General features: G+C 41.1%; 1 protein-coding gene across 4 annotated transcripts in view; it reads right to left on the reverse strand.

Moving 5' to 3' along the window:
- Positions 1–13,118, reverse strand: part of MGAT4A (alpha-1,3-mannosyl-glycoprotein 4-beta-N-acetylglucosaminyltransferase A) — a 218,703-nt gene that overhangs the window by 77,251 nt on the left and 128,334 nt on the right. For all 4 annotated transcript variants that reach the window (XM_063953344.1, XM_063953345.1, XM_063953343.1 and 1 more), the window contains one exon: positions 5,256–5,423. In XM_063953344.1, coding sequence (XP_063809414.1) covers positions 5,256–5,423 — 168 coding nt within the window. The remainder of the gene's footprint in view (positions 1–5,255; positions 5,424–13,118) is intronic.

The following is a 13,118-nucleotide window of genomic DNA, read 5'->3' on the forward strand; positions in this document are numbered from 1 at the left end:
TGGACTATGGTGTATTTTCTACAGTGCATTGCTGTTATTAATCTGGTACATTATCATGCATGCAGCAGCTGAATTCACTGTATATATTTATGAAAGGTCCCAGACGTTGCACTCTCTAATAGTTAGTCAAACCAATGAGGCGGCAGGCCACACCCCCTCTGACGACTGGCCACACCCCTAACATGGGCCCCTACCACTGCATTCCCCCGGTGGGACCTACATGCCCCAGTCCGACATTGCTCACCACTCCCATACTGACAACTGAGGATCTCCCATACAGTATATTTAGGGCACGGTCCTGATGGTATCTCCTAATAGGCTGATTCTGCAAGCATTATAATATTAATGGCTCTGAGCCACAGTTTGAATCCACTAATCCACACTGTGCATTTATGCAAAGAAAGTCTGTCTAGCTGTCAGCCACTCTGTCCTTGTTTAGAAAGAGAAGTTCCTCCTCCCCTAACACTGCAGCCTGCTCCCAAGCGAGAGCAATTGTTAGAATGATTTAGTTAACTATGAATGCCAAAGATCTTTCATGTATATTTATTCAGGCAAAATATACACTGAATTGCTATAGGTTAATGCCAAATAGTGACTTTACTTACCTAAGAGGTTGATTTATGATGCGGCAGGTTGTAGAACCCGGCACTTCTGATCATGTTTTTGCACAATAATTAAAATGGCAATGCTTTTATTAGCGAGACACGGCAAGTAAACGCATTGCCTTTTAAATTAAACCGTTAAAAGTCTTGAGTTAATCTGAGCCTTCCTCTTACATATTCTCCTTAGAAAGTTAAGGCATTACAATTTCTTAGACCAAGTTAGAACCAACAAAAAGTAAATAGTAGAATGGTCAAACATATTAATGTTAAACAGATAACTGTAGTAGCACAGCTGGGTCTCTTTCCGGTAAGAGTACTGAGCACATTGCTGGTAGTTCCAAATCAGAGTAAACTTAACGTCAACATGTCCTCAAACTGTACATTGTTGGTTACACTGAAATCTGCAGTGGTAAATATACTGTATATAATAATAAAGCATAGCTAAAACCAGAATTTGAAAATATGCAAACGAGAATCTCTCTTTTTCTTTAGTTTATAGTTTGTATGGGCAGGGACTAGTATACCTCTAGTATCAATGTTTACCGACTATACAGCAGGTATGTGGTCATAAAGTCAACACTCACTATGTACACAGTGAGGGATGTTGTCAATTTACATACAATCAAAATACAGACGGTCAAAATAACGTCAACCATTGACAGACGGTCAAAAGCCCGACATGGTCAAAATACAGACATTTAAAATACAGACAAGGTCAAAATACCGGGTGTAGTACGGGTGACCGGCGGTCTCCTGACCGCCGGTCACCTTACCGACGCCGGGATCCCGGCAGCATACCGACGCCGGGATCCCGGCGGGGAGGGGCGAGTGCAGCAAGCCCCTTGCGGGCTCGCTGCGCTCGCCGCGCTGCGGGCTCGGTGGCGACCTGCGGTCGCCACGGGTTCTATTCCCACTCTATGGGTGTCGTGGACACCCACGAGTGGAAATAGTCCCTGTTGGTCGGCATGCCGACCATCGGGAGAGTGAGCCGTCGGGCTCACGGAGGAGGTCATGTGACTGTCGGTCAGCCGACCGGCGGTCACATGACTACCACCCCAAAATACCAACATTTAAAATGTTGACATGAGTTTTTCATTGAAACCGACTTGTTCATACTTTACAATCCCAGTGGACCTGGAGGGGGAATATAATAGTGTGCCAAGCGCAGCGAGGCACCGTGCCCAAAGCATGGCGAGCGCAGTGAGCCATGCGAGGGGACGTGGTAAACTTATACGGTGTCCATGTTGACATACACACCCCAAAAAATAATGAAAAATGTGTGTTGACTTTCTGACCTGTCGACATTTCAAATGTCAGTATTTTGACCTTGTCTGTAATTTAAATGTCGGGATTTTGACCGTTGATCAATTGTTGTCGGTATTTTGACAATCGGGATTTTGATTGTAGGTATTTTATACTAAACCCCACAGTGAGTATATGTCGGTCTCACAACGCTGGTGTTGGGATCCCAACTTCGGTGTGATGCTACATACAATATTTTACCCATGAGGCATTATAAATGTAAACATGCTGCTTTACAACATATTCAAATATATAAACACCCACACGGCGAAAATGCTGAAAGCAGCACTGCATCCATGTCAGGAATACACACTGGTGACTTAGTGGGTGGTATTCAATTGATATATCACGCTGAATCTCCTTTCTAAAGTGATACTCGTTATCGCACATATCGCGCCCATAGTAATCAGGTTTAGCTGCGTAAATGGTTACGTCGGCTTGTTACCCCAGGGGTAGCGAGTTGAAATGATGATACCACACCCATCAGCAGAAACAGAACGGGTGTGGAAGGTGGCTGAAAGAATTGAATACCGCCCAGTGAGTGTTGACCTCCCGTATCCAACTGACACAGCAATTTCACCATACTGTAAAATATGTTAGCACTATATAAAATTCTTAATAATGCCTTCACAATGTATTGTGTTACATACGCTACCTAGTGTTATGTATAAATACTATTCTGAAAGAAATAAAAAAAAAATTGTTACAGTAGGCCTCCTGATTAGACTTTAAAAAGGTTACATACATATTTAATGTTTATTTATATGCTGCTGTCCAATCTGATATTTATAATAGTATGACAAATAATTATTTGAAACTTTAAAGGTGTGTACACACGGTAAGATATTTTCTTCCGATTCTGACTATATAGTCAGAATCGGAAGAAAATATAGTGCAGATCGCAAGGTGACAGTCACCTTGCGATCCCGATCCGATGCCGATGCGCGGCCCCGCGCGGTCGGCATCGGAAGAAAAAATAGGCTGTGCAGGCAAGTCAATCCTGACTATCTCTATAGAAGAGATAGTCAGGATTGAAATCGCACATAGCCAGCATCGCAAGCACAGTTATTATGTGCTTGCGATACTGGCTAAGTGCCGACCCGGCCCCCTGTCGCACGGTGAGAATCGGATAAGTCCGAATCTCACCGTGTGTATGCACCCTAACACATATTAACGGAGCTGCAAACAGGTAATATTTATAATATAGTGTGATTAGTAAATATTATAATAATTGCAGTTAAGCACATAAAAATAATTATTTTGTAATATAATGGCATGGTACGATCAGTTAGACCTCTTTTCTGGTCAGCGAAAAGCCTAGAATAAGAATTCTGTTAAAGAATGGACTTAACCATTTATGCCTAGAGGGAATTCTTCCTGTGTGTCACAACAAAGTCACTGGCCTGTATATAATGTGACATCTGCAGAGATGCACAATCTCTAGCCAGTATACTGTAGGTCTGCAGGCAAACCGCCGCCTGCTTCTCAATATCGTCTCTAAAGAAAGTTGACATCATAATGAAAAAACTCTCGAAAACGTTGTAAGGTTAGAATGGCTTTCTATATACTGTAGCTGTCCAACCAGAATAGCTGTAACATTAGGTTTGGGTTTATTATTATCATAATTTTTCTTCCATTTGTTTATAAACAAACGCAGATAAAATCAGCTGCTGAGAATCTGAATGCATCTGTGCAACTATAGAAAGAGGAACTGTCACAGATGGAAAGTATGCAAATGAAATAATTCAAGCAAATTCAAATGAAGAAATGTTAGAGATGACAGCATTACTACTGTATTAGACTTTGTTACAAAATAAGCAACACACTTAGGATGCTGGAAATAGAATTAAAAATGCTGCAAAATACAGAAGTTTCAGAATATTTACTAAGCTTTTCTAAGCCAATGCGGCTATGAGATTTAAAGGGACAATAATATAAAATGCAAAACCAGGAGTCTTTAGTGTTTATTATTATTTCCCTTTAAAATCCCGATGGCAGGACAACCAAAATGATTAACTACATCCCTAGACTCTGCCAGTCCTATATCTCATGCACCATGTTAGCACAGCCTAGCACACTGCTTGCCTGCTTCTATCTTCCATCTGCTGCAGCATGTTAACACAACCTAGCACACTGCTTTCCTGCTTCGGTCTTCCATCTCCTGCAGCATGTTTGCACACCTAGAACACGGCTTGCCTGCTTCTGCCTTCCATCAGCTGCAGCATGTTAGCACAGCCTAGAACACTGCATCCCTGCTTCTATCTACCATCTGCTGTAGCATGTTAGCGCAGCCTAGTACACGGCTTGCCTGCTTCTATCTACCATCTGCTGCAGCATGTTAAAGTAACTGATCTATGTTTGGGAACAAGCTTGTCTATATCCAGGATACATAAAATGCTTATAGTGATAGCTCAGAAAATCACAGCATTCTATAACATGGCATGTTTTATATTCAGACTTTATATAGCAACTCTGTCGCACAATGCAGAGAATGTTTTTTCAGCAACTTGTAGCTCCATTTGTAACCAAAATTATAAACTGTAAAAGTACAAATCTATAACTGCAGACTGAATAAAATGCTTTTAAATGAAAACATATCAAATATGGTAATCTCCAAGAAAACCAAGTAGTAAAGCATGTAAAAAAAAAAAAAAAAAAAGAATAATAATGTATTTGCCCCCTTGCATTGCAACATGGTCTGTACAGGTGCAAAGGTTATTTGCTTTGCTCCCAACTCAGACCAAATAGGTTACATTTTATAGTCAATGTAGTTCTGGATTGATTCTCAGAAGCCGTTTCTGCATGAAGAGTATCTGCACCTATTCATGCTCCTACAGTTTTATATACCAACAAATTTAGCCGATTACTGGATCCTAACCTTTAGAGGCTTACATATTCTACAGGTATGAGATCAATTTTATCTGCTCTAAACCATGTGTCAAAAGGTGGGAGGACAACTAAATCAGAGATCCGGGTTATCTTATAAAAGTTAGGGCTAGATTTACTGCAATAAAAAGGTGTAACACATTCATAGCAGATTTCTTGTATTATATACACAATCACGGACATCATGGAATCTGTGCCACAGGTCTATGACTATAGAAAAAGGTTGTCTTTACCAGAGCAAGCAATTTGTTCCTGCAGGTTTCTACTAGAGTCTAGAAAATGGAAGACAATGTCCAAACGGTTGTTAAGGGTTACATAACCATTTCTTTACAGCTACCTGTGGATTCACCCTCACAAATGTCACTAAACAGATTTACATAGCCTGCGCTCGCCACTGCAAGATCACTACAAATACAGAACGCCTGTATGGGTGTGTGTGTGTAGAAGTACGACAGGACATTTTACCTGAAAAATTACTTAATGCATCTCTGCTCCCATTCACCTCTGTTACTGCTCTCCGGAACTGTTCTAGAATAGCATGAAGCTCTGAGGAGCGCTGTAGAGTTCTATGTTCGGCAATACGTAGGCGTTCCTTCAGAGCATGGAATTCACGCTGATAGGCAATCAGTTTCTCTGCAGAAAGAGAAAGAACCACATCTTATTAAATGAACAAAAATGTTTTGTTTTTTTTTCCTTACACTTCAAATTGAACCTATAGAACAAGTTGATAAAAAGTGTAGAGCGAGTCCTTATTCATCACAAATGAAAAAAAGATAATCAATGGGATGTAATGGAGTACGAGATTGCCGGAGGTGCGGGATGCTGGCTGATCTTGGACTTTTTTTTAAAGGGTCAATCACTTACAAGACATGGCTTTGCATTGTAAGTGATTGCCCTTTTAAAAAAAACGTTCAAGACTGGCCAGCATCCCGCACCTCCGGCGATCTCAGACTCCATTACATCCCGCCTCTGGTGTTAGCCAGCCTCGCTCCAGCAGACACTGAATACCCCACACTCCATAACCTACACACAAGAGACAGACGGAGATATCATGAACACAAAAAAACAAAAACATCCCGGTATGTTAATTAGCTTCTGAAAAGAAAATGAACCCTAGGTGTGTATGTGTGACTGTGAAATAGGGAATATAGATTGTAAGCTCCACTGGTGCAGAGACTGATGTCAATGATTCCATATAGACACTACATTCAGGAGAATGACTCTACAGATCTGCAGAACATTTCCTTGTTCTTTATACATTATGATTTCTTTTGCAGAGTATCCAGTTCGATTTCTTAATGAAACTCCATTATAACAAATACATTCTTACCGTAAGTATCAGTCATGTATATCAGGTATTCTATTTAAGTCACTAATGCTCAGGATTTGATTCAACAGGGGTTTTCCTCAAACACAGTCAAAGCAAACGGATCCTTTTATGTGATATGGTATACCTGTTTGTTAATGTCACCCTTTTAGATATATGATATTATATACATTTTTTCTTGGGTATTAAAGAAAAACACAGTAAACAGCAAATATGCATACAAAAAGGAATGATATCAATCAATGGGCTATGACCAGACCGTGGATGGGTCAGATGTCACATTGTGAAAATAATGGACAAGACATTACATACAGAGCAGGCATCAAGAAGGGTAAAAAAGCGGAGAAAGGATAAGAAATATCATTCAGCCATTAGGTAAAATATACCAGGTGGTCCCAGCTGTGGTCAGCGCCAATTACAACAACAAAAGAGTCACGATAAGGTGTTTCAGGCTCCACCAAGAATAAGGTCCAACATTTGAAAGCACATATATAAAAGGATAAAGGGGTGTACTCGCGGAGCGATCGCTGCTTCAAATCTAAGCAATCTGGTAAGATTGCTTAGATTTTAAGCAGTGATCACTCCGTGTGTACCGCGATAGCGATGCGCGGCCCCATGCATCGCTATCGCTGGTGCTAGATTGGCCTGAATGAGAGGTTCTTTAGCTGATACTGTATGGAGACTTGAAGTCAGCCAGCCACAGAATCTCTGTAATTCTTAGGTGTCCTTTTTTAAATGCATGATCTGACAACACTACTACAGTATAATGTGTACATCATCTCTCCCTCTGGCCCTATAGGTATGAACATGCTCTGCCAGGGAGATCAGATGGAATCCCGCCATCTTGCGTATTTAAAACAGCCATGCAAGGGTCTGTCACAGGGATTGCATTAGCTGTCCACATATGTATCGGATGACATTTTCTTTTCAAACAATTATAACTTTATTTAAAAAAATAAAAAGTATAAAAAAAAATTAATAAAAAGGACTAGCCCAGCACTGGTGTTTGGGTTACTGATCAATATAGAGTCACCAAATATCAACGGTGTGTTTTCACTCAAATGAATAAACTGTATAGCTGAAAAGAGTGCACACACACCTTTGATGTTTTAGTGAATCTACTACAGTGCATCTGGGAAAGTATTCACAGCGCTTCACTTTTTCCACATTTTGTTATGTTACAGACTTACTCCAAAATAGAATAAATTAATTTTTTCCCCTCAAAATTCTACACACAATACCCCATAAAGACAACGTGAAAAAAAATTTGGGGAGTTTTTGCAAATTTCTTAAAAATAAAAAATAAATAAAATCACATGTACATAAGTATTCACAGCCTTTGCCATGAAGCTCAAAATTGAGCTCAGGTGCATCCTGTTTCCACTGATCAAACTTGAGGTGTTCCTATGGGTATGGGACTCAGAGTCGACAGTGTCTAGGTCAACACCTATTGGTCAAGTGACTAGATAGACACAGGAAATGGGTCGACACTGCTATTATGTCGACATGAACAAGGTCAACGTGGAAAAAGGTCGACATGAGTTTTTTAATGTTTTTTTGGTGTCGTTTTCTCCCTAGCATGACGGGGAATCCCAATTAGTGCACAGTGTCCCCTCGCATGGTGAGCGAGCTTTGTGCAAGGTGCCTCGCTGCGCTCAGCACAGGTTACCGTTCCCAATTGTAGTCCACGTGGATCGTAAAGTATGAAAAAGTGAAAAAAAGTGAAAAACTCATGTCGACCTTCTTCAAAGTCGACCTAATGTGTGTCAACCAATAGGTGTTTACCTAGACAGTGTCGACCTAGAGTCCAGATACCATTCCTACAGCTTAACTGGAGTCAACCTGGGGTAAATTCAGTTGATTGGACATGATTTGGAAAGGCACACACCTGTCTATATAAAGGTCCTACGCTTGACAGTGCATGTCTGAGCACAAACCAAGCATGAAGTCAAAGGAATTGTCTGTAGACATTCGAAACAGGATTGTCTCGAGGCACAAATCTGGGGAAGGGTACAGAAAAATATCTGCTGCTTTGAAGGTCCCAATGAGCACAGTGACTTCCATCATCCGTAAATGGAAGAAGTTCAGAACCACCAGTACTCTTCCTAGAGCTGGCCAGCGTCTAAACTGAGCGATCAGGGGAGAAGGGCCTTCGTAAGGGAGGTGACCAAGCACCCGATGGTCACTCTGTCAGAGCTACAGCATTCCTCTGTGGAGAGAGGACAACCTTCCAGAAGGACAACCATCTCTGCAGCAATCCACCAATCATGCCTGTATGGTAGAGTGGCCAGACGGAAGACACTCCTTAGTAAAAAGCACATGGCTGCCCGCCTGGAGTTTGCCAAAATGCACCTGAAAGACTCTCAGACCATGAGAATCAAAATTCTCTGGTCTGATGAGACAAAGATTGAACTTTCTGGTGTGACTGCCAGGCGTCATGTTTGGAGGAAATTAGGCACCGCTTATCACCAGACCAATACCATCCCTACAGTGAAGCATGGTGGTGGCAGCATCATGTTATGGAGAAGTTTTTCAGCGGCAGGAACTGGGAGACTAGTCAGGATAGAGGGAAAGCTGAATGCAGTAATGTACAGAGACATCCTGGATTAAAACCTGCTCCAAAGCGCTCTTGACCTCAGACTGGGGTGACGGTCCATCTATCAACAGGACAACGACCCTAAGCACACAGCCAAGATATCGAAGGAGTGGCTTCAGGACAACTCTGTGAATGTCCTTGAGTAGCCCAGCCAGAGCCCAGACTTGAAACCGACTGAACATCTCTGGAGAGATCTGAAAATGGCTGTGCACCGACGCTTCCCATCCAACCTGATGGAGCTTGAGAGGTGCTGCAAAGAGAAATGGGCGAAACTGCCCAAAGATAGGTGTGCCAAGCTTGTGGCATCATATTAAAAAAGACTTGAGGCTGTAATTGCTGCCAAAGGTGCCTCAACATAGTATTGAGCAAAGGCTGTGAATACTTATGTGCATGTGATTTTTTCGTTTTTTATTTTTAATAAGTTTGCAAAGCCTAAAAAAATAATAATAAGTTTTACATTGTTATTATGGGGTATTTTGTGTAAAATTTTGAGGGGGAAAAAATTTATTTATTCCATTCTGGAATAAGGCTGTAACATAACAAAATGTGGAAAAAGTGAAACGCTGTGCATACTTTCTGGATGCACTGTATACAGATTTAGATTTTATAGGAATAACACATACCCTAACGCAATGGAACCCATTTGTTCACTTTTAGGTCTGTCTGTCCATTCTTAGATCCTAGAAGGTGTCCCTCCCTGCTGATTGCAAAAAAACATCCTTTTTAATACTGTACTGGGGTATTTGCATCCATGCAAAAGAGAAAACCAGAAGGCACTACAACTGGCTATACTGTACCCTACTGTATTAAATGACTTTGCAGCTCCTTCTCTAGTTGATAGCGATATTTCTTATATATGTTTGGTTCAACAGTCTTACAGCCACTTACTAGGAGCCTCTGTAAAGAGCCTAAAACATTTGGTAGAACTCGTTATATAATCATGTGTTCCATGATATGTGACAAAACAGAATACATACGATTTACCGGCGGATGGAATGCCAGCTATGCATATTCTGACAGCAGCATACCGCCGACCAGAATACCGGAAGAAGGGCGAGCGCAAAGAGTTCCCTTTGCGGGCTCGGTGGCTCGCTGCGCTTGCCACATGACTATTCCCACTCTATGGGTGTCATGGACATTTGTGGCTGTCAGGATTCCGGCGTTTGTATCCTGACCATCGGGATCCAGACAGCCCGCAAATTGAATGGATCCCTGACAAAACTATATATTTGTAACTTGCAATCCATTCATAAATTGTGTAGGGAAATTCAGTAAAAACAGTTTCTTTAGTTTGGGCAAAAATAAAATTAGAAACAATTTCTCTTATTCCCTAATACTTTTTGGAATATGTACTAAAGCAGCATTCAAGAGTGACTTTCGTCAAACTTGTAAGCTAATCCCCAGATCATTCTTAGCTTCTTCACACTAATAAAAAGGGCAAACAAGCAATAAATAAAAGTGCTTAGAATTAAGCAGAAGCTTTGGTGTGTGGGAAGGAGGAATCTCATCACACAGTTAAAAATATCCAAAAGAAATTTTTTTATTTGCACTTAAAAAGAGAACCTCGATGAAGTGTGAGAGAGTAAAACTTACATTAGAAAAGAAAGGTACAGCATCACTGCAATGGCTTTCTCCTAAGTAATAATGCTATAACCAGATTTATACAGGTTGAGTATCCCTTATCCAAAATGCTTGGGACCAGGGGTATTTTGGATATGGGATTTTTCCGTATTTTGGAATAATTGCATAACATAATGAGATATCATGGTGATGGGACCTAAATCGAAGCACAGAATGCATTTATGTTTCATATACATCTTATACACACAGCCTGAAGGTCATTTTAGCCAATATTTTTTATAACTTTGTGCATTAAACAAAGTGTGTGTACATTCACACAATTCATTTATGTTTCATATATACCTTATACACACAGCCTGAAGGTCATTTAATACAATATTTTTAATAACTTTGTGTATTAAACAAAGTTTGTGTACATTGAGCCATCAAAAAACAAAGGTTTCTCTATCTCACTCTCACTCAAAAAAGTCCGTATTTCGGAATATTTGGATATGGGATACTCAACCTGTACATGATACATCCAATACCACTAATGTTAGACATCTATTCACACAGTGCCTGATTTAGGGGTGCATGCAACTGCGTATTCAGATGCAGCGCAACCGCAAAAATATGCTAATTCCACAAAAACAGGAATCTGTATAGACGCCCACTGATGGCGTCTTTGATCCACCCTTTGTGTACATAGGCGCGCCGTCAAATCTTCCAGCAAACTTATGCTTGCTGGAAATGTCCACTACAAGTAAGCCAGAGTTCCAGTGAATGGATAGTGTCTAGTTAGAAAATCAACAGGTCGACATAACAATGGTTGACACAAGTTATTTATTTATTTTTTACTTTTGCTTCATTTACCATCCATATGGACTACAACTGGGAATAGTAACCTGTGGAGAGCCAGCGCACTGGTCGCAGAGTGAGCCACTTTGCCCGAAGCGTGGTGAGCGAAGCAAGCCTGGTAAGGTACATCGTACACTAATTGTGGTCACATATGATGAAACATATAAAATGACACCACAAAAACTTAAAATACTTGTGTCGACCATTACAGGTTGACCTTTTGACCCTGTTGCCCTTTTGTACCGATCAACCTTAGATACAGTCAATGACCTTTTGACCCTGTCAACCTTTTGCATATCGACCTATTGACTGTCCATTTACTGCAGATCTACTGAACCATGCCCAGTAAGCCATTGGTGCCAACTGTGTAGAAAGAGGCAGACGCAGGAACAGACATGTCCCCCTAAACGTTCGTTTTTGTAGCCAATACTGTTACCTCCCACAGATGCTCACGGTCACTCACTTTGCGAATAAATCCTCACCGAGTCCACTGTTGCTGATCACTCGCAGCACGCGCTATACAACTGTGATGCATGCGCATTTAATAAAAACATCACTTCACTGTCTTTAGTATGTCTTTAGCTAACATGGTAAGAATAGACAGACACTACAAGCTACATTTACTAAAACCTGAAAACATGGGTTAGAGCTGATATGCCGGCACTCAGTATGCGGATAGTCAGAATACTGACTGCGGCATCCCAATAATGATATGCCTGTCGGGCAAATATGTTGATCTTCCCCCCTAACCCTCCCTTCCCGCACCCTAACCTTATGCCCCCCCATCCCCCGCGCTGCTTTAACCTAACCCCACCTTCCAGCAGCATAAACCTAACCCCCCACCCCGCAGTCTAATCCTAACCCACACCAGGGGTGCTTAAACCTAATCCCCTCTTCCCATAGCCTAACCCTCTAAAACAGTGCACAAGTAGTTACAGTTATGTTTCAGGCCTTAAAACCAGTTGGAATAAATCTTTAAATAAATTACTTTCACAATTTGAAGTGACTAAAATATAAATGCTTCACATTTTTAGCCCTTGCAGTTGACCTCTAAATTTACATACATCACTGTTTAGTATATGGTTATACAATAATCTGACAGAGGATACCCCAATGTAAGAATTACACTCCAGGCTTCATTAGATTACTACGCCTCATAGTTGATCAGTCTCAAAGTTTAGTGGACACTCCTAAAAAATCCCTTATAAAAATTTCCTGGAGCAGCTGGTGGGGGTCAATCACACAACAAGGCTCTCTTGTGGGGTTTACTGAAAAAAACAAAAAACAAATATTGTTGCCACACAATAAAGAATCCATTCATATTTGGAAAGCATCAAAAACAAAAAGGGAGAGAAGTTCTGGTTCAGTTAAGTATTACTAAGAATTGGACATCTTTATATACAGTACATAACCATCCGCAAACACCTGTACTTAAATAACTAAAAATGAATACTTTCCACTCAGTCAGGCTCTGAAGGTCCAATTAAAAAAAAAAAAAAAAAAATTAGATACTAAAACCCATATTATGCTCCATCTTTATTTATCCAGGAATCCGCACTCCAGGCTTCATCAGGTCACAGCAGGGCGGTGCTCCACCAAAGGATATTTATCCCATCATACAATAAACCATAGCTGCAGGCACTCACCATAGAAAATAAGATTTTACTCACCGGTAAATCTATTTCTCGTAGTCCGTAGTGGATGCTGGGAACTCCGTAAGGACCATGGGGAATAGCGGCTCCGCAGGAGACTGGGCACAACTAAAGAAAGCTTTAGGTCACCTGGTGTGCACTGGCTCCTCCCACTATGACCCTCCTCCAAGCCTCAGTTAGGACACTGTGCCCGGACGAGCTGACATAATAAGGAAGGATTTTGAATCCCGGGTAAGACTCATACCAGCCACACCAATCACACCGTATAACTCGTGATAACTATACCCAGTTAACAGTATGAATATAACTGAGCCTCTCAACAGATGGCTCAACAA

This window comes from Pseudophryne corroboree, chromosome 2 (assembly GCF_028390025.1).
Source record: "Pseudophryne corroboree isolate aPseCor3 chromosome 2, aPseCor3.hap2, whole genome shotgun sequence".
NCBI lineage: Eukaryota > Metazoa > Chordata > Amphibia > Anura > Myobatrachidae > Pseudophryne > Pseudophryne corroboree.